The sequence below is a fragment of the Branchiostoma lanceolatum genome, chromosome 11 (genome assembly GCF_035083965.1).
Source record: "Branchiostoma lanceolatum isolate klBraLanc5 chromosome 11, klBraLanc5.hap2, whole genome shotgun sequence".
In the NCBI taxonomy this organism is placed as follows: domain Eukaryota; kingdom Metazoa; phylum Chordata; class Leptocardii; order Amphioxiformes; family Branchiostomatidae; genus Branchiostoma; species Branchiostoma lanceolatum.
In genome coordinates this window covers 15,776,081-15,796,407 of record NC_089732.1, presented here as the reverse complement: position 1 = coordinate 15,796,407, position 20,327 = coordinate 15,776,081, and the positions used below count along the sequence as shown (strand labels likewise).

The 20,327-nt window shown below is 39.8% G+C and overlaps 1 protein-coding gene across 1 annotated transcript; it reads right to left on the bottom strand.

Moving 5' to 3' along the window:
• Positions 1 to 4,430: 4,430 nt before the first annotated feature.
• LOC136444311 (UDP-glucuronosyltransferase 2B7-like) lies at positions 4,431 to 11,400 on the bottom strand. Its single transcript, XM_066441822.1, has 6 exons — positions 11,323 to 11,400; positions 10,775 to 10,852; positions 9,689 to 9,802; positions 7,868 to 8,087; positions 5,968 to 6,187; positions 4,431 to 5,591 (listed from the first exon to the last, which is right to left on the bottom strand). The coding sequence occupies exons 1-6, from the start codon at positions 11,398 to 11,400 to the stop codon at positions 5,312 to 5,314; spliced, it is 990 nt and encodes a 329-aa protein (XP_066297919.1). The 3' UTR covers positions 4,431 to 5,311.
• Between the last annotated feature and the right edge of the window lie 8,927 nt (positions 11,401 to 20,327).

Here is a 20,327-nt window from a genome sequence, read left to right as displayed (position 1 = left end):
GTGTGTGTGTGTGTGTGTGCGTGTGTGTGTCCTGTCCAACATAGAATGCGTGTTTGTGTGTGTATGTGTGCGTGTGTGTGTGTATGTGTCCTGTCCAACATAGAAATAGAGACACCAATCACCAATGATTCATCGACAACGGTTTACTGTTTTAATTTTGTAACGATAAGGAACTTGCCGTGGGTGTCTTAGCTCCTGTCTTAGCGATATAAGAACTCAGAGCCAATCCAGTCCGATTACTACTGAGCCGTGTATTTATTGATCCATACAATTCTCAGATAATCTAACAGATATTGCTACACAGATCTACAACAACGGGGATAACGATACACAGTACATAGATCAGGGTTCTATGTACAGAACATAGAACCCTGTACATAGTCTTTTACAGTACTAAGTACAGCGATTATGTGGTACTAAGTACTACAGCTACAAGCTACGATCTACGAGCTACAACTAACAAGTGTTGAGCCGGGATATTCAAATACATCACTACATACATCTCTTGCTCCTAATCAATCCCGCTGTGGTGGCCTAATTAAATCCGGCAGGTAAAATTTGAAACTTGTAGTAGAAGCCTACGTAAATTCCATGACAGCACTCTCAAACATGTGACATATGTAACTGAGGAGGAGAGAAATATCAATAGAAGACCTCATTTGCATAATTAATTAGAAAATACTATAACTCAAGATGGGCTCGATGGATGGTCATGATTTCTGGTATGTAGAAACGTGATGCTTTGTATGATTGGGTATAATTATGCAAATCAGATTCTAATTTGCATAACTAATTATAATATTGAGACAATTTTTAAAACCCGCTGTGTTCAATGATATGACTATTCGAATATGTGACATTTGTAACTGAGGAAGAGAGGACTGTTAATAGATAGAAAAATATGGCGCAATTTGCATAATTAATGAGAAACTACTACAATTACATACAGGTAAATGATGGCAATTTCATAATTTAATTTTCAGACTTCAAAGATATAGGCCAGAAAACCAGAGTCCTTAGTCATCGTGTGTAAATCAGATGTACACCCAACCATTCCCACGTGACACTCGAAACCATATCTGGTGATCGTCACGAGATCGAACAATGGCCTGTTTTTGTTGTTGTTCATAACGGGCAGTCTTTTTTGGCGAAATAAAAAACTATAAAAAATGTTACCCTTACTCTCAGAGAGCATAAGAAAGAGGTGCTAGATATTACCATTCCGAGTCCTACAACAGTTGCATGATATTTTGACATTTTTTCGAACATATAAATCCTCAAACTGTTATAAAACGATTCCCGCCAAGCTGCGCATGTACAATAAGCCTGGTACTCTTTTTAACAGTACGACAGAGGATTCAATTTTTTTTTACTGCCAAGTGCAACGAAACTATTACAAATGTAGTTCATCCAGTTAGAAATCACGGTTTCCTAATCAAAGACATCATCCAATATACCAAGGATATCGAATTGCTTTAGATATCGACGGTTAAAAAAGTGGCAGTAAGGCAACATGATAGATAAATGCTTGCATCTTGGCTAAAATTGCGGTAAAACAAGAAATATTGAGTACATAACATTAACTCCTTACCTGAAAGTGTACGAAGATGCCGTGTTTTCTTCTCCGGAACCAGGGACGAAAGAGACCGTGAGAACTGCGCTTCTAAAGTTATTATAGCTGCGCGAGGGATGGGTAATTTGCAGGTTGTGTACACTCCGCTCGAGGGGTCGCATTGTGTGTCCTATGTTTTATGTAGGGTATTGTGTTGTTTTCTAAAAGAAAACTGGATAATGTTTTCATGCACAAGCACGTTATAACCAATTCTGCCTATCATGCAGGCATGTAGACTGGTGAAACAAATATGTAACTCTGTATTTGGACCTTTGACATACTAGAAGTTGATAATAAAAGTGGTTTCGCCCTCAAACTAGTTTGCTCGCTGAACATTAGGTGCAAATATCGCAATTCATAGAAAGCAATAAATTACAAACAATTGCTGTTCAACAAAATTAATAGATTAATTGAAAGAATTAAAAGATTCATTATGTCCTTAACAATTCTTCACAATTTACTACGTTTTGTCACAATATCTTTATATACATCTCGATATAATTACTATTGTTATAGTTCACAGCATAAGTGGGAACCATCCCTGATCTCGATTACTAGTATGTTCCAATCTTTGAAGGAATTTTTAGCTAACGTTTTGTTGCAAAAACGACGCAGAAAAGCTTGCTTTATTGTAAAATATAAGAGTCAGCTATTACCATGCAGAGACCCATAACGATTGTTCTATACTCATAAATCATTTTGTACACCTTAGTTTTTAAAAAAATGTTATAAATTGATTTACCATCATGTTGCACAGCTAAAATGGCTTCAAATAGCATGTCTTAAGTCAATTGATCTGATTTTTAAACTAGTTAAAACTAGAAGCGAAAGCTGACCGGCGTCTAGTTGACAAAGCAAGACGTAATTGCAGGGTTACCTGCGTTGTTGTCAAGTGTACCTTATGCTAAAGCACAGTCAATCCAAGGTAGTCATCCACCACAGAAAGTTACTGATATCACACAATCTGTCACTCGGAAGAAGAGAAGTTGCTCAATGTCTGGTCCAAGAAAAATATCACTGCATCAAGTCTTGCACTACATATCTATCAAATACAGCAGTAGATGTTGGGACTACTTAATATTGCGGGTCTATACACCAGGTGTCGAGGCTGTGATGTGTGACCCGAGGTTTGTTTCCCCATTCGCCCAATTCTCACGCTCCTCCGCAGCGTCCTAATAAACAGCCCTATTCCAACACTGAATGCGTGTACGAGTCTTTTCTAGAATACATTATACGCATGAGTGCTATTGGCGCCTGGGTTCGTCTCACAGACGGTCCTGGGAAGGAGTTCGTATTTTCCGCCAATAGCATGATGGAAGAAGCAAACTGTCCTGGGAACGTGTTGATGATTGGCGGAGAATGCCAAACTCGCTTCCGTAGCAAACTCCCTTCCGTGGCTAAATCCCTTCCGTGACATAACACCCCTTTGTGAAGGGATATCTTAACAGCGCCAACAATAAGGTACTTTGTAAATCTTCGTTTCTTTGAACGTATCACCATTGTACAGCATTTTTACCCCCAAAATCGTCAACTTGCGTCTTGTTTTAGGCCGTGCTATTTCGAAGAAAATAACGGTAACTGTAGAAGATCGCCCATACTGGCGTGCACACATAGCTATACTGAGGATCTGCCAACAAACAAAACATAACAGACAGCTGTGAAGTCCAGAAAGTTTATTTTGTTGAGCTTGATCTGGCATAAATTTATTTCTAAGCCCACGATTAAACCTATGGCTTCTCCGGGGCGCTGGGTACGAGCGTGCCCAATTCTCAAGTCCAGGGGGACGCCTACCACATAAATCTGGCATCTGAATGTTACGAAGTTCTCATTTTGGAGTAAATTTCTTAGGTCCCCATGTCCAGAAGCCGACGGTATTGAAGCCATCGACAAAGGTGGGCCTGTGACAGTTGTATCCCTTTCCATAATTCATTGTTAGAGAGAAGACAGTTTTAATTGGGAAAAGCAACCAGCCACTGGAATAGGGAAAACAATAATCATCAACCGTTTAAGTCACTTTCGAGTTTCTTATCATATCAATCAGCATTCACAACTCTGGTGCGGTGTGGGCATAAAACCGTTGCAGTACAGGGTGCATACAAAATTCACGGATATTAACCAGGGCTATAGATCAAACCTCGTGGAGAGATTATAAAGTCACGGTAAGGCCTTTTTCAAAGTCAACGCAGACTCAAATCATGGCGGTAATAATTCTATTGCATGCGGCACACATGATAAAATCATTACCTTCGCCTAGTTACCTTCGCCTAGAAGGTTATGTTTTCGTCAGCGTTCGTGCGCGCGTGTGTGTGTGGGGGGGGGGGGCGATAACTCGAGAATGCCTCGATTGACTGTCATGATGATTTGAATGTGAGTAGGTCTTCTTATGTCCTCGAAATTATTAGATTTTGGGCCTCCTGGTGGCTTGCTATGGTACTGCAGCGGAACTTCCGGGTTCAATATCTCGTGTTCTGGACATGCTATGGTCATGATTTTTAAGTGGTAGATGGGAGAGAGAGTAAGTTATTTAGGTTTGGGCGCCCTAGCGACTTTGTTTGAACTTCAGGAGCCCATTTTGTTTCAAACTTTGAATGGGAATAACTCAAGAAGGGGTTGACCGGTCGTCATGACATTTGGTATGAAGATAGCTTGAGTGATGATTGACAGGATCGTATGCTCATTATGCAAATTAAGAGCGAATTTGCATAATTAATGATGAAAGTTTATAAATCCGCTGCTTTCATTATAGGCAACTCAAACACGTGACAAGTGTAACTGATAAAGAGAGGAATATCGATAGATACTAATCGTGCAAATGAATACCTAATTTGCATAATCAAAGGCGAAATACTATGATTCCATATTTTGCAAACAATGGGGATTTAATCTTTGCAGTATTTGGAAGTTAAGTTATTGTGGACATTATCGGACAACAATCATTCAAACGAGGGCCTCATTTACATAAATTATGGGGAAACGCCACAGTAGCCTTTTTTGCTAAGATATGACTCCCATACTTTGAACAACTTGTGTTATTTGGGTAGAGAAAATGATCAACTGACATAATCCATGCATAATAAATAGGAAACATTTATGATATGCCACTCAAAACGGTTAACAACAGTCGGTGAAGGTATGGGGTCGTGGAACTCTAGTTGGTTATGAGATAACACCTATCCCGTGACCTCGTCGTTGGGACACCATGGGTAGTTTCTTCACCATCCTATGAGATTCGTTATCATTAAAAAAAAAAGGTTGGGTCGTGTGGCGCAACGGCAGAGCATTCGGCTCAGAACCAAGAGGTCCCGAGTTCGAATCCTGTCATGCCACCGATCTTGTGCCCTTGGGAAAGGCACTTAACGCGACTTTCCTCACTCCACCCAGGTGTAAATGGGTACCTGACTTCGGTTGGGGAAGGTCTTATTGAGGTCACCTGGTGGCTCTGAATGGCAGCCGCCCAGACCCTTGCGACAGTTCCGCAAAATGCAAGTATGGATAAGACATGTATAAAGTATGGATAAGACATGTATATGTTGTGTATTATGTGAAACCTATAAATCCTGCATCAATTCGGCGCTAGAAAGGCTGCCACTGCGGATAATTTCTGACCAATAAAAAACTTTTTTTTAAAAACATCGACCAATATATTATACCACACGGAATGGTATCACTACGTTAGCTTTTCTGACAGAGAAAGCCCCGTTATTCCCGTTTTGCTTTGGAAGCTTTAGAGCTCACACGACGGAAACAGAATCTACATGCCCACATCAGAACAACTACGCCTGTCATACATGACACAAACATCATCCCAATCACATCCAACAGTAGATACTGGTAGAGAGGCATGTCACCCCCTTTACTGCGCAGGTGCGAAAGGCCGCCATGTCGGATGACGTACTCAATCCACCAGACCGCCCTCTCCATTGGTTGTTGCGGCTGATCCAACATGATCCTTGATGCTCTGACGGCATTGGCCTTGAAACTGTGAAGGAATGATAATTGTACGGATTACGCAAATAAAGCAAAGATCGTCTCAATATTTCTACTAATCTAGGATTAATTCTCAAAAAATAATGTATTTGGAACACTGAGTGGCAAGATTTCGCATCTTTGTCGTCGCAAATCCTGATACATACATGTGTAAACCGAGTAGTCTGTGCGAATTTGATTTACACATTTCATGTTATGGCTACATATTTTGTTAGTTCTCTTTTTTAACTTGGTTTTAGGTTTCATCAATGGGGATGAGTAAGTTTGAAAACACACATGCTGGAAGGATTAGTATGCTGTCTTTTACTCCGAAAAAAATTCGCGCAAAGCAGTAATCGGGATGCTGCCGTTAAACAAACACTTCTCACCTGTCGTTGTACAAGACTGTCTTTATCGACTGAAGTAGTTCTTTTTCCGTCAGATCCTTGATGTCTAGCCTCACGCCCAAGCCACGAGCCACACCCCGGACTGCGTTGTCCGGCTGGTCCCCTGCAAGTGGCAGGAACACCATGGGCACGGCGTGGTACACGGCTTCGTACATGCCATTGCTGCCGCAGTGTGTGATGAACAGCTTCGTTTTCTTATGCCCTGAAGAAAGAGAGGGGGGAAATGAGTTACAAAATATCCTTACTTGAAAGCTTATCTGTGTTGGCAGAAGTAATTCTTAATCAAAGCTGAATTGCAAATTGGTAACACAAAAATTGGACTTACCCAGATTTTCGACAGATCAGCTCAAGTATTTGTTAAGGAATGATCAGTCCTGCTCCTATGACGTCACGTTAGACAGTGATGGGAGGCACCATAGATATTTTGCAACTTATGATCACCGAGTCACGTGTTCTATCTGCATGACGTGACGTCACGGAAGCAGTGGATTGCTCATTCCTTGACAAAGACTTGAGCTGATCTGTGGAAAATTTAGGTAGGTACAATTTTCGTGTTAGCAATTTTTTTTGATTCAAAGTAACGTAACATAACGCTACCAGTTATCTTGTGCTACCAGTTATCGTCCACTTTGGGTCATGTCCACATGTCGATATGTATTTGGCCAAAAGCCAGTTCTCATGAGCAATAAAGCACGTCATAAGTATGATCCTTAGTCATGACACTCTTTTATACAAACCAATGAAATGGGTTTACACCCAACGATAGAACAGAATGAACTCCTGAACCAGTAACAGCAAGTTGCATGGAAGCGCCATGTGTGACGTATTTCATATGTAATTCGACACTGAGTACTTCATCATGTTTTTCTAACTTACACGATAGCTAGTATATTTTAAAAGTAGCTGACGTTAAACCCTTCTTTGATATTCAGACTGTCCATGGCGATTCGAGGTTTGAAACCGATGATACATTTTTGCACGGCAAAACATCATGGCTATGCTTTTATCACATGAAGGCCACGTGCCGCTCATGTCGGGGAAATTCACGGCACAACATTGTTTTCTCCTATCGCGTCATGTAAGAAGCGGCGGGACAAACATGGTGACTTTTCTATCATTTGTCTGTAGACTACTTTGGACAGTTAATGTGCATTTTTTCTGGTCTATGTTCTTCAAGCATAGCGCTAGAAGGAGAAGAACTGAAATTGGACGATAATAGATAACCCTAGCACAATTCTTCATCATAGAGCTCAGTATAAATACATGCTTGCATGGCGTTAAACAGGCGGAGAAAAACTTACAGACCATGCATTTTTCTTTTTAAAAGAGCTGATATTTCTTCCCATGGGCTAAACATCTGGCAAAAAGTTTTTAATAAATTGGACGATAATTGTTAACGTTACGTTATATGTATCAGCTGCATATTTTGTGACAATTGTACATCACTACGTGCTGACTTTGACTTCAACGGGCGTTTCCATGGTCTCGACATATTTTCTGAGGACTTACATGTATATAAGACAAGGACGATACATTTGTGTGTAATTTGAACGGCAGTATTCTGCTCTCAGGCCTTATATAATCCCTGGGGACAAATCAGAAACAAATGGGAGAAATGTACATATTCGCTTGATGTTAATTGAGTTGTTTTAAGGGCTAATGGTAGAACATTGCTGGAATTCTATATGGCAATTAAGATTCAAGCTGTTGTATTTAGAGATAATTTGTAATTCATGAATACAGCATAGTTTTATGCTCACGGCAATGCACCAAAAGAATTTCTCTCACAGAGGAATATGAAACTGTTTTGTATAAGTGTCGTGACGGCGACAGTTCTTGATTAAAGCACATGCACTTTGTGTGATATGTTCGCGTGCATTACCAAGTATGTCGTTCTGTGGAATCCACTTCATCATCCTGGTGTTGACCCCGAGGTTAGGTGGTGTCTCTCCGGTTAGTTTCCACAAAACCTTCTGCGGGAGCTGGGAGAACACGCCTGCGAACAGCTCCGCCAGGCTTGCCGGCATGGACCCGGAATAAGTCCCGAGACTGAAGAGAATAACTCCGTGGTCTCCTGAACTGACCATGAAGCTCTCCAAATCCTTAGCATGAAACAAGAAGCTCTTCATTGTTTCAGATGGTAAATTACATAATGATATTTAATTATGTTAACTGTTCTCCATCTCAGGGAGCTTTACTCATCGGGATTTGGAGCTGGTTAACCTTCAGTACACACACACACTGAATGTTTATCTAGTAGTTTTCCCGCCTTTGGTATCACGCACATGCGCACTAGGTCCCAGGGGCCAAGACCCTGGATGTAGTTTCCTACTCGGTGAAGAAAGCTCTTTGTTCTTTATAGACCTGTGTGTGTTGTGATTCTTCCCCTAGTCAAGAGGGAGTTAACACTGAATGCGACTTATTTGCGAGAGGAGTTAAGGAGGGCATCTGCTTCAGGGCGCGACAACTAGTGATGCGTACCTGAACCCCGGACCTGATCCGGACTGGACCTAACGTTTAGGTTCAAGTCCCAAAAAACCCAAACGTCTGGAAACAAGTCAGGACTTGAAACAAAAATCTCTCGCTTATGTATAGTTATACTCACTTTTTGTCTTAAGCCATCATAAACCTTCCTTAGATCGTTAGATTTGTAATGAAAAAAATATGAAACAGGAGTCCCACGACCTCATATCTCCATGAACAATTCCATTCATGCAAATGACTTATACATTTGCACAATATATGCTTGGTCATAAACACCTTTGTCTAAGTTAGACATGTTGCAATATTGACAGTCCTATCATTTTCCAATTAGATTAGTTATGGTGTTTTTGCATCAATTATGCAAAGTAGGAATTCTGCTTTGGGGCAAAACCTACACCACTTCTTTATTACATCACCAGCTATCTGCCACCAAAAAACCAAGACCACAGCACGTCCAGGTCAAAAGATACAAAAATTGAAGTTCTGCTGCAGTACCAAGGTCACATACCAGGGGGCCCAAAATCGACCTTGACCTTCGGCTTCACAACACCTGCCCACATATCAAATATTGTAATCCATCAAGTGGCTCTTGAGTTATGCTAACTACAGTAGTGCGGAAACACAAACAGACAGACAGACAGACAAACTAACAAAGACACACACACACACAGACACACCAAAAACTATATCTCCATTTTTCATGGATATGAAAATTAGCACACATATGCCATGGGTTCAGGTCCGGAGTAATAAGTCCGGACCTGAACCTAAACCCCTGGATCTGAATCCGGACCTGAACATGAACACCACTAGCACCAACCTTCTCTAAACCGGGACGGGAGGCAATATCGACTTCCGACGAACTTTGACCCATTTCTGACGTCACACGTGCGTAAAAACGCAAATTACGTGTATACATCGCTTGGGAGGAATGAGTGATTCGGTCGAAAATCCCGATGAGTAAAATTCCTTGAGTTGGAGAACAGTTAACTGTTCTACACCTTATAACAATGCTTGAAGATGTTTGTGATGTATTCCGTGCAATGGAAAAGGACAAAACATGAAAATTGTTAAGCGTTAAGATTCAATAGGCTTTGCTCAAATAAAATACTGTTACAGTAATATCTCCTAGCTACCTATTCCCTGTCGATATGTCTTTGATATATTTGAAACTGTTCTTTTTGATAGGCTATTGAAAGAAGTGGACAGTTCTACTTACGTCAGTCAGTGCTGAAGCGGGTTGTGCTGCTATACCTCCGATATTGATGACGTTGGGATTTGTGGGGCCGGGGAAGTCCAGAGCATAGTCTCTATTCACCAAGACAAGGTCTACCTGGTATGCAAATATAGGATAAAGCTCAAGTTAAATACACTTCAGTAACTATATATTCATATATATGACCTTGTTTGGTTAACATTGAACATGGTAAAATCCTAATTGATATCAGCCCTACATGTACAGTATCGGCTTAACAGTCCTACATGTATACGAGAATGACAGTCTCTGCCAGATAGGTCTGTAAGCTGACTCAGGTCTGTTGCATAGTTCAAAATCCGCTTCTCTTTTGTGCAGTGCATCAGGCTTGCTTCTGATTCAGTACCACCGTTTAGTAAAGCAAATCAAACTGTGCAGCGCTGTTGTTTTCAGTGAATTGTCTGACGCAGGAAATGCGCACCTCCCTTCATCCTGTTATTGCAAGAGATCCTGTTCTTGACTCTACGGCTGTATTGCTACCTACGTCGCAACCTCAGTACATGTATGTATTCTTCTGACTTGCCTGTTGGACATGAATGCCATTCAGCAGTAAGGGCCCTGTCACACGTGTGCGTATATTAAAGTGCGTATGAGGTACGCATGAAAACATTTTGGGTTAATGTAAAGTTTGCAGGGAAGTAGTTGTTTTTTACTTTGACCCACAATTGTGCAGTTATTGAAGCAAAGAAATGACTTTTTCGGCTGCAAACTTAACCTAAAACAAAAACTTGCTAATACGCAACTAATGCGGACTTGCATATTCGCACAAGTGTGACAGGCCCTAAGGCCCCCATTACACCAGACGGCGATCGCGCTGCGCTGTCGCTGCGCTGTCGCTGCGATCTAAAGTGGATTTGTGTATCCCACGATTTTATTATTGCAAAACCATTGAAGGTGCGAAAGCATGACTGAAAAGGCAACAAAAACCACATAGCGTAAAAAGGTTCGTTTTTTTTTTTTGTCTACGAAATTCGTTGAGCGCCAAAGTTTAGGTCGCAGCGAGGTCGCTGCCCTGTTGGAAGGGGGGGGGGGGGGTATAAAGAACAGTACCTTTGACTCTGCTGCAGACAGGACTTGCTCTAGAAGATGATTACTAAAAGCAGATCGGCGACTGGAGTCGTTGAAATACTGAAAAAAAAAGAATATGCCTTTACGGACTTGTAAGTGAACAACATGTCCCTAAGGGGTGGAGAAAATTACATGTAATTCTCCATTCAAGGTCCAGGCGAATCGTTTTCAGGCGGGATTAAAGTTTACATTTCAATCTGATATTTTGTCAACAACTTATTTTGCCAACAACGTACCATGAAACTAAGACTAAAATGTCTTATTTAAATGAAAATTAATTACGCGTTGTTTTCCAATCAAAATTTTACTTTGTATATGAAGAGGTGTTGAACAATGTCAACCTTTGCCTGGCTACAATAAGAACACCGGTGATGTAACCGTGCCACATAAACACACATTTTATAGACATTGAAATCCTACCAGAAATACAAGCCATCTCATATAGTACAGGCTGTTTAGAGTTCTGTCCCAGAAGTCCATATCATCGGTCAGCTCTGAATCAGTAAGCGATCGGTGAAGGAACACCAAACCTGCCGAGGAATGTGTTGAATGGACCGATCACCACCACTGAAGGTAGACGATAAACTAGTGGCAGAATAGATGCACATGTTTCCGCGCCTTCTGCCAGAACAATGTCGAACTGAGCTGCGGACTTAGCGACATCCTACAGCAAGCAAAATACGTAACGTTAGAAAGTAAAAAACGAAAAGTTATCAAATCCGCACGTACACACCATGGGTGAGTGAAATCGAAAGCAAAGCCAATGACGCGAAGTTTGGTACAATTTATCTGATGTTATTTTCTCACAGAATCTCGTAGATTTGGGGCTACTGTGCACTAACCAATCATATAACTGCTAATAGAATACTTTTTGATAGACAATTTCTTGGCAGAAGTAATTTTGGAATGCCCCATTTTTTAGTAACTCAAAAACAACAACCCATTTTGCAACGTCGAAAAATGGCAGGTGTAATATCCTAAGTATGTTTGAAATGTACGAAATATAATTTGCGTTGCTCTCAAGTACAGTGCATTTGTCGCTAGGGTCTATTGCAGAGAGCTTTAAGGTTTTTTGGCGACGCCTCAGGGGCGAGCAAAATTGATATATATTTTGTGCAGTTTGCAAGAATTTTAGGAATTGCACAGGTATGTGAAAGTCCACGGAACGATAACTCAAGAATGCCTAGATGTATTGTCTTCATATTTTGTAGGTGGGTAGGTCTGTGTGAGATCTGTAATGATTGGATTTTGGGTCCCCTAGCGTCTATCTATGGTACTGCAGAGGAACTTTCGCTTTTTAAATCTTGTGTTCTGAACATGCTGTGGTAATGATTGTTTTAGTGGTGGATAGCTCTTTCTTCGAGAAATAGGTCCTGTAGATTTGGAAACCCCTCTCGACTTTTTTGGACGGCAGGCGCTGATTTTGTTTCGAACTTTTAAAGAGAATAACAGAGAATAACGCAAGAAGGGGCTGACGGATCATCAGAAATTTTAGTGTGTAGATTCCTTAAATGATGTGTAAATTATTATAATTTGCATAATCATGTGCTAATTAAGGAAATTAATGAGGAAAGTTTATAAATCAGCTGCATTCGATTACAGGACTCTCAAACACGTGACATGTGTAACTTGGAAAGAGATAAATATCGATAGATATCAATTATCAAAATAAGAACTTAATTCGCATAATTAATGACACAATACTTTAAATCCATAGTGGTAAATGATGGGGATTTTATTCTTGCAACAATTGGAAGTTAAGTAAATGTGGCCACTATTAGACAAAAATTTTGCATATGAGGGCCTCATTTGCATAATTTATGAGGAAATGGTACGGTAACCTTTTTTGTGAAAACAAGGCTTTCATACATTTGACAACTTGTGTTATTTTGGTAGAGAAGGTGATCAACTGATATGATTTATGCGAGGTCCTTAAATATATTGCATGTGGGCTAAAAAAAACATTAACAGAGGCCACATTCGCGATGGCAACATCTTTCTATTTTGCCAATCTTGTTATCATTGTTTGCAAAAGCACTATATACACCGAATGTTCAATTTTGCTATTTAGGACGTTGAAAGAAACGTACGGTGATGAAGGTTTGACATCCAGGTAAACAATACTAATACTACTTTACAATTTAAACTCTATACTGGATAAATTACGGAAACTATTTCAGGACGTTTAGGGTGACACCCACCACCTTTCTTCAGCGTCACAAGAATGACGTCATGGACCGTGAACCAAGGTGGTGCGAACGTAGAGTCAGAGAGGCCATCTATGAGCGGATCTACAACCTCACCTTAAAGGAGTCCTTAACTCCAGAAGGCGTAAGAATGACGTCATGGACCGTGAACCAAGGTGGTGCGAACGTAGAGTCAGAGAGGCCATCTATGAGCGGATCTACAACCTCACCTCCAAGGAGTCCTTAACTCCAGAAGGCGGTGTTATTTTCCACTAGATTATGTATCAATGAATACATAATCAGCCGACTTTTTACAGAATTTTGCTTATGGTGAATTACACAAGGTGTGTTTTTTAAAACAATATGATACTCACTAAACCCTTGCAGACCCTACCCATGTTTTCTCTATGTGTTAACATGCATCTTTAATGGTGAGTATTTTTGGAATAGATAAGGGGGGTTAAGCACAATAAGAAGGCCAATTGTTAATAATATATAAAAGAACACAAAGCAAGACGAGTTTTTGTTAACCACCCTGACATTCTTTTTGTAATCTAACTTTTCATAGGCCTTGTCAGGCACATTGTAATAAGCCATAGGCTGAGGTTGTTTAATTTGATTAATCAGAAAATAGAGGGTCATCTGGGGAATTCGGTAGAGTACTGAATGCTTTTTGATGCGCACTGGACTAGTGTGTACTTAATCGTATACTTTAAAAAGTATTCATTTTTACTTCCAAAATTATCATCTATTGGAAAATAAGCCCTGGACTTTAGGACTCCTTTAAAACGGAAGGGAGGACTTCCCCCCATCGAAAGGACCATAACATGTCTTACAATAGGAACTGTCATGGTGTCCAATCAGAAGGGGTGATGAAACGATGCAACCTGGGAAGGTTGAGGCGTAACGCACCAAAATGGCGCCGGTCGAATTTTGGAGCAATGACGTGATGCAGAACCCCGGGGACTGTGTGTTTATTCAGCAGTGTGCTGATTCATGGAAGGTGAGTATGGGCAGGGGATATAGTGGTGCTCCACTTGGCATGACATGTGTAGTTCGTAAAATGCCTGTTGCCCTTCTTTCGCGTTTTCTATCTCCAGATAAGCATATTTTGCCCTTTGGAGGTGTTAAACAAAGTCCTAAATGATTATAGATATACGTAGCTTCAATTGAATTTAACGCTTTGTCACAGCTAGATAGACCCTACATACACAGAAAATTTGAAGTCAATCAGCCAAGCCGATCGTGAGAAAATGACTTCATAAGTTGTCATTGTGTCCATCAGCCCCCCTCCCCACTTTGCTGGAGTGTAGTCATGTCAACATCTCCCAGAATGTGATCAGCTAATGTAAATATTGTCAAAATTGCAGGAATCAGTAGTCAATATAACCCTCTTACTGACATGGGAATTTGATGTTGATATATGAAGGTAATTAAGAAATATACAGTTTGGAAGTTGACCTTGATTTGACCTCTAATGTTGTTGACACCCAGCCCCATTCAGAAATTCCCCGGAATTATAAAAACATGTCTGACTTTGAAAAAAGTAGTTATAATCAGTAGTAATTATATCACGCCAACTTATATTGGAATGCCAAGTCAATCCATGATTTTGATTACAGAATATACACTTTGGAACTTGACCTACTATTCAGGTGTTACATTATTGACACCTAGTCCCATTCAAAAATTCCCCGGAAATATAAAAACATCTCTGATTTTGAAACAAATTCTAAGAATCAGTAGTGCTTATATCTATCCAACTTATGTAGGGATATGAAGTCGATCCATGATTTTGATGACAAAATATTGACTTTGGAACTTGACCTACTTTTCAGGTGTAACATTATTGACACCTAGCCCCATTCAAAAATTCCCCGGAATTATAAGAAAATGTCTGATTTTAAAAAAGTTCTTAAAATCAGTAGAGCTTATATCAATCCAACTTATGTAGGAATATCAAGTCAATCCATGATTTTGATGACAAAATATACACTTTGGAACTTGGCCTACTTTTCAGGTGTTATATCATTGACACCTAGTCTCATTCAAAATTTCCCCGGAAATATAAAAACATGTCTGATTTTGAGAAAAGTTCTTGGAATCATTAGTACTTATATGTCCCCAAGTTATGTAGGAATTTCAAGTCGATCCATGATTTTGATTACAGAATATACACTTTGGAACTTGACCTACTTTTCACGTGTTATATTATTGACACCTAGTCCCATTCCAAAATTCCCCGGAATTATAAAAAAAATGTCTGATTTTTGGAAAAATAGTTAGAATCATTAGTACGTATATCCCTACAACTTATATGGGAATATGAAGTTAATGTATGATTTTGATGATGAAATATACAGTTTTGAAGTTGACCTTAATTTGACCTCTATACTTGTTGACACCCACCCATATTAAGAAATTCCCCGGAAATATAAAAGCATGTCTGATTTTTGAAATAGTAAGAACCATTGGTGCCTAACGTTATATCTTTCCAGCTTATGATGAAATATCAAATCAATCCATGGTCTGGATTAGGAAATAAAGACTTTGAAAGGACATGTAAATATGGGTGACCAAATTATCATAAATGTGGTAACTTCAATATTCCTTAGGCAAGTATTGAATTGCTTTGTTTCCCCCAAATTAGTATAAGTCATTAGTACTCATCTTTCTTAATCATATACAGGATAATCAATCAAATATTATGCATTTTTTCCAAGAAATATAGACTACTGTATACATGTATGTTAGTTGGTCAGCCATATTGATATACAGTTTGACACGTGTGTTTGCTTCAATATCCCCCCAACAGGGAATAATATGCAATTTTCATGATTTCCTCCAAAGTATTTTAGGTCATTAGTACTTGTATCTTCACTACAGTCAGGAGAATATTACTATTAAAAGTAATGGCGTTACATTTGTTGGGTGTAGCATGTTGACTATAGTGTATTATGTAGCTCTGCTTTACAGGCTATAAGCGACCAAAGCATTTTTAAACAGTGAAGTACTAAGTATTGCAGATATCATGCTGATTTTATGAAATTATCATCTAAAAAAATGCCTGGCAATTGTCCTGCTCCCCTCACACATAGATATACTGGTACTTGTGTCTGACAAATTTAAGTGGTGTATGCCTGTATGGTGACTGTTAGTATTGAAGGGTCTAATACAAAGTATTCAAAGATCATCTGTGTGTTGTAGTGACTGTATCATTGGGCAGCAATGATTTTCCTTTTTTTTTTTGTTTTGTTCTGAGGAACAGGTTTAAATTATGTTCAATGATTTTGTTCAGGTACTTCCTCGGTTTGAATGAAATTAAGCAATGTACTAGTATGACGGCTCGTTCCCCATCGTCGAGGATCAGTGGGAAGGGGTACTAGTACTAGTACCCACACGAATATATCATATCAAAGTACTCGTAAACTATGTAATATGAACTATATTCTTTTCTTTCAGATGGTGTCTGCTGTGGAAGAAAGTTCAACTCAAGACTTCTTATATTGTGGGATATGATGATGCACCCTCTTTAATAGATTTTGTGATGTTGATGGCTAATTATATGTTAAGATGTAAAGTTGTCCATACACAATGTATTTTTATGAAAACATATTGTAAAGGGGAAATTTTTGCAGTTGTTTTGATGTTCCTGTTTTTCACATTGACCTCTTCACTGCAGACTTAAATCCACATAGAATATTAACCATTTTACAGAAAAACCCTGTATGGCAGTTTCAATGGTGAACACCGCTAAATAAATCTCTGCGAATATTTCCCCTTGTACTGTTCTGCATATAAAAAAAGACCCTTTATGACTGTTACTTTAAGAACTTTGTGTTTTTTTCTTCCTTCTTATAGTTAACTATGACAATTAATTTGTTGCTGAGATGTTTATCTTTAATGGAAAAAAAACTATTTATGATTATAGCCATTGATAAACTGTGTATATAGCACTAAAAAGCACTATTGTGGCCAGTGTATTTAAAAGTTATCTATATGAAAGTCATTGATATGTTCAGTTTGTTGATTTTGTCTGTGACACATACCCCAACTGAACTTGTATGTGTGACATCAAGAATTCAATGTATAAGCATTTACCTGTAATAGAATGCTGTTTTGGTAAGTATTGTTGGAGTAATTTATGAAATTACCATAGATACGTCCAATAGAAGGTCACATATTCCCTGGTAGGACCACGATCTCTTTAACAGTTCGGCACACACATCGATTGTAAAACCGACGATTACAGCAATCCTTCCACAATGTTTTTTCTCCCGTAAAACGTTTTGCACAATGCGTTGTAAGCCAACCTTAACATCAGTGCCAGCCACAGCCATGGATTCATGTAAAATGCCTCTCCACTCGTGATGCATTTCCTCAATCCTGTTGTAGATGGGAACGGCCTCCTGCTGGTTGCATTGTAGTGCCCACCCCTCTGGATGAAAGGATCCATCAGTCTTGCGATATAGCAGGTGTTGTAGAATAGCCACAGTCTCCCTTTACATCTCATCTGACTGTCGTCTTTCAGCGCACACAGATAGCAGCATGTTGTCATAATCAGGTGCAGCCATCTTCTCTGTATTTCTCCATATACAGACGAAAATATGGTGTGTGTAGCAGAAGCTTCGTTGTTGTTCGGAGGCGGTGGCTGAGGTGCCAGAGGCGGTGGCTGAGGTGCCGGAGGCGGTAGGGGAGGTGCCGGAGGTGGCAGAGGAGGAGTACGTGCCTGAGGCTGTAGGGGAAGTCCCGGAGATGCCGGAGGAGGCAGGGGAGGTGCTGAAGGCCTGGTAGCCGGAGGCCCTGTCCGCAACCGCAGAAATCGGGTATGCACAGAAATATTTTCATCCCGGTTACAGGTTTTACTACTTCGCTTGCATGTCAATGTCGCAGAACACAGTATTTCGCCTATAGAGATTTACATGGTTAAGGTGGGGGCTGACATTTGCAGGCTCGTTCTCTTTTAGAATACAACTTTAGCTACATGACCCTTTAGTTGAGGTCATTATACTGCAGCCGACACACATCACGAGTACCAATATCTAGCCCCAAATTTATGCCAGCATAAAAAACGTAATCCCACTCATAGAGTCTCAAAAGTGATGTATTTCTTTACCATTCACCACAGTTTCGGCCTTCCTGACGTGCACAGGAAACTTACTAGTAGTACGGCGTTTTCAAGCAGGGACTACTTTATACCCTAACTACTATATTTACGTTCTTTTTGGGAGGGGGCGCGAATATTGTGTTTTGCTGTTTGAGCAGTCTTGTAAGTGATAACTTACATTGTCATGGTTCCCTGGAGGAAGGGGACGTGGTGGGCAGAGAAGGAAGTTTAGACATCATACAGCCTCCGTAGACGTGTGGGACTGAAACCACCACTAAACAGATCTAATAGAAACAAAAACTCGTTTATTCCTAGAACTCTGTCATCTATGACCGTGTGATGCCTGCCAAAAACTCGTTGCTATTGTTGAATAACAACGTTGAATAATAATGTTTTTAAGCTCTATGTATTTTATTATCCAAAGTGCAATAGTAGAAGTGATAGTAAAGTCAATACAATTCAGTCCGCTGATAAAGGACTGCAATTTTGATTGATCAATTACGTTCGATGGGGACACTGTTGACAATCGAATAATAATAATCCATAACATTTATTGGTCTTTGACTTTTGATGTTTTTGTAATCGTGAATTCTTAATTTTTGTCATCAGTAAGTTTTACAATTCCTCTTTGACGTTATCTTATCTATCATGCATCATTGGATCAATATTCGATGTACACTTTTTTCAAATATATTTCATCGGGATCTGATTCACTCGCGCATTACTTTCACTGTGCATCATTTAACTTTCAAATAATACCTATTCGAGGTGTACATAACATCGTAATAAAACATGTCATTAACTATATATTTAGCTAGCGGGAATCGAAACTCTGCTTGGAGAGTTTGTTAATACGCCAACAAATATGCACTGAGCGCCGCTTATGACCCTACTACAAGTGTCGTTTCAACATTTTTTTTTAGTATTTGTGTAGGTTCAGGCTGGACGCTGATCAAGGCTACAGCCTGGGCTGGGTTCGCTCCGAGCATCGCTATTGCCAGCTTATATGTAAGCCAAACAGTCAACCGACTCGATTGGCGCAAGGAGATGAAAGATAATGGAGAGACATTTTACGACGTGATATTCACAGGTCATTACCCGTTTTGCTGTCCTCCTTTATTTAGCAAACCATAATGCAAGGTCACAAAAACAAAGTTTCCTTAGCAAATAGATTGTTCATTCATTTCTGACCTATTTTTTTAGCGGTGGAAACTTTGCCAATACTATTTCATCGATTGTAACTCGTGAGACTGCAATTCTCATTGTTTCCTTGTCTCAAGAGGTCAATGATCTATGCTTTTGTTTCACGGTCTGTCCAGATGAATCTCTCATAATGCTGGATACGCATGCGAAGCTTTGTTTTCGGAACAAATAGGATAAGGTAGTGCAGGCCAAGTTAAAGCCACGATTCAAGCATCCTGTTAAGCTAGAAGGTACTTATATTCTCTATTGGCTAATATCAACAGACTTAGTCTAACTAGACGTTAGACCAAGCATTACTCAAACCGTGCTAGGCCTACGCTTAACTGTATTTGAATATAGTTTTTATTTTATATTTAAGACCGGTTCATATGGCATGAGAATAAGCCGACATGATTCACATTTTGGAAGATTTTTTGAGTGTGCGAAGCCAAGCGTGCACCTTGCAAAACTAACACTGGGGTGAAATCAGTGTTATGATGAGTAGCTGCCAATCAACATGCACGGATTTTGTATAGTCTTCGGATATTTTGTAGCTCATGTACCACCCATGGAAAGAAGCCACAAAGATACAGATGTACATGTTGAGAAATTTGGCGATGCCTTTCGAATGCCAATCCGTCGCAACGGTACTGATGGCGTTTAATGTTATTTTGAACGTCATGTAGTTTTACATTTGGGCTGGGTGCCAGGCAGGTGTTTGTCTTCACTGGCATTATGAACTCCGCGTCTGACGTCACAGTGACCCTGCATCCAGACTCCCACACGTTCCAACAGGTAGGGAGGCTAATGACTGCCGGTTTATGAACAGCATATTCATTAACTGTGTCACAATCTCCTGTCCCTTACCCATGGACAAAGGAGATGAGAGAACAGTTTGGCAGGTATATCAGCAACCTCTCACACAAGGTACATGTTTATAGTTTCCCTCTGTGGTAGCAAATTTTATTTCTTTGTGTGTGTATGCTGAATATGTAAGAATATGTAATTATCATGATAATTAATATATGTCATTCTCAGGTATGAAAGTCATAGCGACAAT